Source organism: Nematolebias whitei, chromosome 1, assembly GCF_014905685.2.
Source record: "Nematolebias whitei isolate Nwh7 chromosome 1, NemWhi1, whole genome shotgun sequence".
In the NCBI taxonomy this organism is placed as follows: Eukaryota; Metazoa; Chordata; class Actinopteri; order Cyprinodontiformes; family Rivulidae; genus Nematolebias; species Nematolebias whitei.
Genome location: NC_056498.1, coordinates 49,094,723 through 49,101,954, shown reverse-complemented (window position 1 = coordinate 49,101,954; position 7,232 = coordinate 49,094,723). Strand labels below are relative to the sequence as shown.

The window sequence follows — 7,232 nt, the reverse complement described above, 5'->3', positions numbered from 1 at the left end:
GAAACAAATGTCTCTGTTCACCTGTCCACGCTCCAGAACAGACTGGGGGAACAAAATAAAAAACACGAAAGCGGACGAAAGAAAGAAAGCCTTCCAGAAATGTCGCAATCCGGTCGAGTTAGATAAAGTGAGGCTTCGCGGGGGGTCGTTGTTTTTATTTCCAGTCACTTTCTTCGCGCAGAAATCGTCGACTGGGCGACAAAAGAAACAACTCGACAAAATAAATAAATAAATAAATAAACGGTTCGCAGCAAGGTCAGGCTCGATGAAAGGACGTGAAACCCTTCCTGGATTATTTCTGTGGAGGATCCATCCGCCCCAGACAATCACCAGATAGTGTCCGACCCCAGCCGACGCTCTGCGGACCGGATCGCCCCCCCCCCCCTTCCTCTTAGCGTTGGATTACTGGTTAACTACGGTCCATTTAAACCCGAGCACTAAACCGTCCTCTCAGCCACGTTAGGACGTGTAAAAAACACGCACGGGTCTAGAATAATAACACGAGCTGTCGCCGCGAGAGTGAAGCGATGTCACAAAAGAAACGATCTCCCGTTACAAACTACACGGAGCCACCGCTCCGGCGACATTACGAACACCATCAAGGACTCCCGACTGCTTCGACTAATATCACTTTTCGCGTCCGTTTAAAGGGCGGCGGAGGCGGTGGGAAGATCATGACAGGCGCCGCTCGACGACCGAACCTCCCCGGGAAGATCGCTCACCGTGTCCGGGCGAGCCGCGGAGCGCGCGACCGCTTCGCCAAGCCTCGTTTTTCGGGAAGCTAACGCAGAACTTTGCTGCCCAAGTTCTTTTCGCTACCCTCGGGGGTCGGTTTTAAGGCACCCGGATTCATTCATTCCTCCAGAGTGAACCCCCTCTTCTGCGCTTTCCAACGCATCATTAGTTAACAAGTTAGCTACGGTCACGGTTGGCTGTTTTGGGGACATGCTAGTAAAAAAAAATGTTCAATATTAGCGATCGCTTCGGTGAACAAAAGCAGACTTACCTATGCTGTCAAGTTGAGAAACACTCCTGGTTTTCGACGAAAGGGTATTAGTAATCCATAGAAACATTTATGTGAAAAAGATGAGCGGATTTAATGTCCGTATTCCCTCGGGTTGTTGTTGGATGCGGGTTAATAAAAGTGGTTTTCGCGGAGGGCTGCTGTTGTTGAGAGCTCCTCTCTAACCTAGCTCTTTTTCTGATCCCACCCCCCTCCGCTTCTCTGAGAATGATTGACGGGCGTAATGATCCCGCCTCTTTTAAAAATACGCTCATCCCATTGGTCGATGCGGTAACGACTCTCGTCTGTGTGACACGGGATTGGTTGATCTGAGCGCAAAATATCCACAGCGAGTGTTGCAAAGTAATGTCACAAAACCTGACGAAGAAACTACAACTCCCATGTGTTTTGAGAGTAAGCGTACGTTTGATTTGTATCACAGAGTGTCCCAACAATGATAGAAACGTTTGGTCCCCGTTTGAAAAAAACAGTGAGGAGTTTACCGGGCAATACGAAAGTTTAAATGCGTTGCACCCTTCTCGCGAGCGCCCCTTCTCAGACACTGTGCGCATGCTCTTTAACGTGTTGAAGGTTATAAATGCAAGTCGTCCGAAAAGCCATAGTGCGAAAAGCTGTTTGCACTGTGCGCAAAAGGAGTGGTGTTAGCATAGCTTAGCATAGCTTCGAGGGAAATGGACGGAAGTGGTAGCTCGCGAGACCTGAAATGATTTGAAAGTGTAAATATTAGCCGTTATATCGCGTGCCTTTCTTGACCACCGTGGATGTGAGTGGATCTGTTTTGGTGGAAAAAAGGAAGAAAGAAATGCTCAACGGGGATATATTTGATCGTTTATGTTAGCCTGCATAGGCTAAGTGATTAGCACAACGGCTAACCGGAAATCGGGACCGGCTGACACACCGCAGCCAAGGTGGGTGTGGTTACATCAGCGTCACAGACAGCAGAGGCAGCATGTTTATGAATATATTAGTAATACTGTATCTAATCATTCATAAATAAGTAATATACTATTACTGATAGAGTAATGCTATTTCATTGTAAATTGTAAAAGAATAGCCAATGCAGCTAAATCATTCACCTCTTGTTTTATTAAAGCTAACTTTTTACTGCATCTTTTTGTCATGTGAATTATATTATTATTATTTTGTTATATGATAACACCATAATTCAGGAAATTTCCATCTTTACTTGTTTTATTCTCATATAAGGTATTGGACCAAATCAATAGTTGTAAAAAAAAAAAATGGTTACATGCGGAAATTTATTGTCACAGACATTTGGAAAATATAAATACATGAGTTACATCTTCTCAGTCTTCTGTAATGACATTTGCAAATGTCCAAAGTTGTGCCCATATGTAGATTTGTATTGCAGCAAGTGTAAAAATAAAAGGGTGATTTTGAGTTTAAACTTCGTGTGTGTGCTTGCAAAGAGCAGCCTGGGGACGTAAGCGTTTCTTCTCCTTTATGTTGTCTCAATTATGTGATAATCTAGAGACGTCACAAACAAGACACATTCCTAAATGCAGCCCAGTGAGAAAGTTGTTGTTTTATCTTGTATTTAAAAAAAATCGGACAATTTTTCCCAAACATTCTTGCAAGAAAATATAAAAAACAAGAAGAATTATAATTAATCAATCAACCTTTATTTATAATAACTCACAGACAGAAACTGGAAGTTGTTTCCACAAGAGGAAAGCTCCATTCTACTTTTAGTAACTCTAGGAATCGCAAGTAAACCTGAGCGAAATGCTCGGTTTGGAAAGTATGGAACAATTAGAACTGTAACCTAAGATGGAGCTAGGTTGTTGAGAGCTTTGTAGGTTAGACGTAAGGTTTTGAATTTTGTTCCAAATTTGACAGAGAGACAATGGAGTGAAGCTAAAACTGGAGAGATATGATCTCTCCTTTGGTCTCACATCAGAACTCTGAATCTTTTGGATCAACTGAAGACTGTTTACAGTTGTTTTTAGACACTGATTATAAAAATTACAATAGCCCAGCACAGAAGTGACAACTGCTCGGATCAGTTTTCCTGCATCGTTTTTAGTGATATTTTTAAGCTCAGAGGAGACCGGGCGTTTTCAGTCGTGGGCCCTAAACTCTGGAACAATCTGCCCATCAACATTCGACAGGCCATCTCAGGCTCTATTTTTAAATCTCTCCTCAAAACACATCTGTACTCACTGACACATCTGTACTCACTGGCATTTAACACAGTGTGATCTCATTTGGTATTTCGTTGTTGATGATTGTGTTCATCCATTTTACTTTTACTCCCTGAGTTAACGCAGGGTGATTTGATTTAGTATTTCATTGTTTCTCATTATATTTCATGTTTTGATGCTTTTGTTCATGATGCTGTAATATCTTGTTTTTAATATTTGATGCTGGGATCTTTTTTGGTAAGCACTTTGATAACGGTTACTGTTTTAAATGTGCTATATAAATAAATGTGAATTGACTTGATATAATATGAAGGTGGTCCTGGTACCATTCTTATTGTGGGGTTAATCCCCGATCCTCTTTTTTTTATTTATTTTTAGAGTCAGTTGAGGTGGTTTATCTGATTAGGATGCCTCCCTATAGAGGTTTTTTGGGCATGTCCCCCATGGGACGAGACCTCAGGGCAGCAGAACTCTCTGCTGGTTTTATATTTCCTCTCTGGCCTGGTAACACCTTAAGATCTCCCGAAGGAGCTGAAGAGTGCCGCTTTAGAGAGTGAGGTCTGGGTTTCTCTCCTGGACCTGTTGCCTCCACGGCTCAACCATGGATAGACGGTAGTCTATTTACCACAGAGACTTCAGGTACAGGTATAGCAGTCAGAGAGATTTAAATTCCTTCATCTTCTAAAGATCATTGTTGGACTGGGTCCTTATTCTGAAAATAAAAGGTGTAGCACACCAGTCACCATGGCTTCCACTGTGTAATCCTTTCAAAATAAACTATAAGACAGAATCAGATTCTGAGTTCATTCTGATTTTGTAGGTAGTGGAGAGTTACGATTGTTTTAAGTCAAAATGACAGTCTCATTATTTCCATAAATTAAAATGATGTATTTAATAATTCTTATCTCTAATCCCTGAAGTCATGAACTCTCCGCTCAGGGAGCGGCACGTTTCTGCAGCTCGATGGCTCATATTTCAACTAATGAACAGCTTTCTGTTACGAAACCACAACTAAATGAACGAATAAGCAAACTGAAAGTTAAAAACGTTGTGGTAATATGTTGTCGTTCGTAACTCGCGTCTTGGGAGACTTGATCAAAGCGACAATTGTGTTAAAATAGTTTTTATTAACAACTTATTCAGAGAAAATTAGACCCAAACCGTCTCTACTTCAGTCGTTTATCAAAGATGATGCTCATTCATCTTAAAAAATATTTGACTCGTTTGTCTTCAATATTAGTTTTGATTTGTCACGTTTTGTTTTTGTCTTCCAGTTCAGAGTTTGGTCAACTTGAAGCGATGGACGGTGCCTCTGCAGCCGCCTCTGACCGGATTCTGCTCGAACCGTACAAGTACTTACTGCAACTGCCGGGTGAGTCCGATTTCTCTCTCAGTAGCTGCAGGGTTTGAGGAAAAAATGAAGCCGAAGAACCACGCCGCACGTGACTTATGAGCGCTCTTCGGCTGCTTCGACCTGTTCAAGTTGCTCAGGGACGCAACCTGGGCAAAACAAGCGGTTAAATTATTTGTCGCTTGATTAGCGAGAGCTTGAAGCCCGTTTTATCCCAGAGTGATTTATAAAGCTCATTCAGCATTTTTTTTAGCTGCATTAAAAAAAAGGACTTTTAAATAAAGATACGTCTAAATGTAGCCGAAAATAATATGCTTCCTCCTGCTTGTCCTCATTTTCTAATGCAGGGGTCTGCAACCTGCGGCTCTGGAGCCACGTGCGGCTCTAAGTTTGAACCAAAACTAACATAAAACTGAAGTTTATTGCTGTTTTACCAACAAGAAGTGACTAGTTTTAGCAGGTTTCTGGTCTTTTGCCAACGTGTACGAACACAAGCAGTAAAACTTGTTGACTACGTCATGCTAGTAGTTTGTTAGCCACTTCTTTTAGCTTACTTCCAGTCGTACGTTGTGAGTGATCCGTTTCTCAAATGTTTTGGGAGGAATACCTTTAAGGCAGGTTGCTGAGAAGAATTTATAGTGAGTCAACTTGATAATAATAAAAAATTAACAAAAAAAAAGTAAATGGAAGTATTTATTTAGATTTTAAAATTCAATTACATTTCCAACAAACTGGCCTCATTTTTAATTTTATGCTTTATTACTTCATAATATGAAGTTATGAATTTATGAATCGTTTCCACAATTAAAAAGAAAACTCCCATAAGCCTGCATACTTGTTTGAGTTTTTTACAAAATTGGAAAATATATACCGGTGTGTATATTTTATTCTTCACATAAATCCAGTCTTTTCTTTTGCCTTAAAATATAAAAACATCAATAAATATTAATAATAATTTGTAGTGATGCACGATATTGGATTTTTGGCCGATATGTTAAAACTTGTTTGGCCGATAACCGATACCAAAACCGATATTTTTTCCTTTACAGAGACTGCATAGCTGTGGAATTAAAATACTACATTATTCTGCAGGTCTTTGTCAGTTCGGCCTGCTACCAAATGTAGATGCCAAAAAGGGGCTGAACATGATGCAACACTAAATATATAATATGTATATTATAATGCCGATATCCGATATTTAACTTTATCGCTGATATTGGCCGATACTGATACCATGCAGATAATATCGTGCATCCCTAATAAGTTGATATTTTAGTTTCATAACATCACACCTGCTGGCTGGAAAAGCCAACAGGCTTGAAGCGGGCCATGGGCCACCAGTTGATCATCATTTTATTTAGTGTGCGAAGGGGCAGAGTTGGATCTTTTGATCCTAAAGGTTGCAGACCCCTGGTCTAATGTAGAGTCCGTCTTTGACATCACTACTTTCAGTTTTCATGGTTCCAGGTCTGCGTGTCCTCGGCAGGGTTTCTGAGACAGAAGCATAAGAGAAAGGGAGTGGAGGTTGTATTTATGTAAATTTTGAAGTTTGGTCCAGCAGGTTAAGCCTAAAAATGACTTTGATCCTGTGGCGCGGTAACCCTAATGTTGGGTTTATGAACAGCAGTTTGTTTGATTCTCCCATAGCTTATGTGCGACACACAAAATAAATTAAACCGTCTGAAAAGTTTTATTTTTGCTGCTTTGACGTCAACTCTTTGTGCGCAAATCTGAGCAGGTTTAAAATAAGTCATCGCAACGTCACAAAGACCCGTCAAAATGATTCAAGATTTCACATATCGGTGGCTAAAATGTGCTTAAATTAACCACTTTTCAGCTGAAGTTGTTAGAGGATACGAGCCGAAGTGACTGAAGTTGTTCTGGGAAGAAACGTTTTGGACGGACACGCCCGGCAGTTTTGTGTATTTGTACATAGTGTCACCCAGATTTGAGTCAACTGTGCAGGTAAAAGTAGAATACTTGAAGGAGTGCTTTGTTTACATTGAGTGCGTACCTGCATTTCTGAATCTTATGTCAACATCAAACTTCTCTCTGCAAGGTTTGATATAGGCCAGGCTAAACGTTTTTTGTTTATTTTAATTATTTTATTATATTTATTATTATTATTTATTTATTTATTTTAGACCTGGTTGGATGAAGGAGTAGAAATCTGTTAAAATGTTCTGGAAGGTGAACGAATGTTAATTCACAGCCTTGTGACAAACGTTCTCTCCCTTCTAATGTCTCGGCTTGTTAACATTTAGAACGTGCACTTTGTGCACGCAGGTTATTCTTGTTTGAATCTTCAGCTCTTCTCTTTAATGAGGCTAAATCTGAATAAAAGTAATGAGCGCTCCATCAAACCGTCAGGAGAGGAACCGTGTGCCAGAACCCAGAGCGGTACTCCTCGTCTCGTTCAGACTTGTGTTCTTTACGTGTTTTTATTGCGGCTCGTCAGAACTTTGTAAAAAACACTTTAAAGCAAAGTTGATTTAGTTCTGATGAAGACGCGTTTCAAATTCTCAGTGTTTTCTTTCACCTCCTCAGCTTAAAGCTTTAGATCAATCCAGTTAAAATATGACGAGGCTGCTTTTATTGGTCATTGTCTAAAGAGTATTTATACATCCAACCATACATCCAACCGTACATTCATCCATCCAACTATACATCCAACTATCCATCCATTCATCCA

The 7,232-nt window shown here is 40.4% G+C and overlaps 1 protein-coding gene across 1 annotated transcript in view; it reads left to right on the top strand.

The window, feature by feature from the left end:
- The first annotated feature begins 1,911 nt into the window (after positions 1 to 1,911).
- ggps1 (geranylgeranyl diphosphate synthase 1) overlaps positions 1,912 to 7,232 on the top strand; it is a 15,355-nt gene continuing 10,034 nt past the window's right edge. The window contains exons 1-2 of the mRNA XM_037678136.1: positions 1,912 to 1,932; positions 4,464 to 4,561. Of these exons, the coding sequence (XP_037534064.1) occupies positions 4,489 to 4,561 (73 nt within the window). The 5' untranslated portion in view covers positions 1,912 to 1,932; positions 4,464 to 4,488. The remainder of the gene's footprint in view (positions 1,933 to 4,463; positions 4,562 to 7,232) is intronic.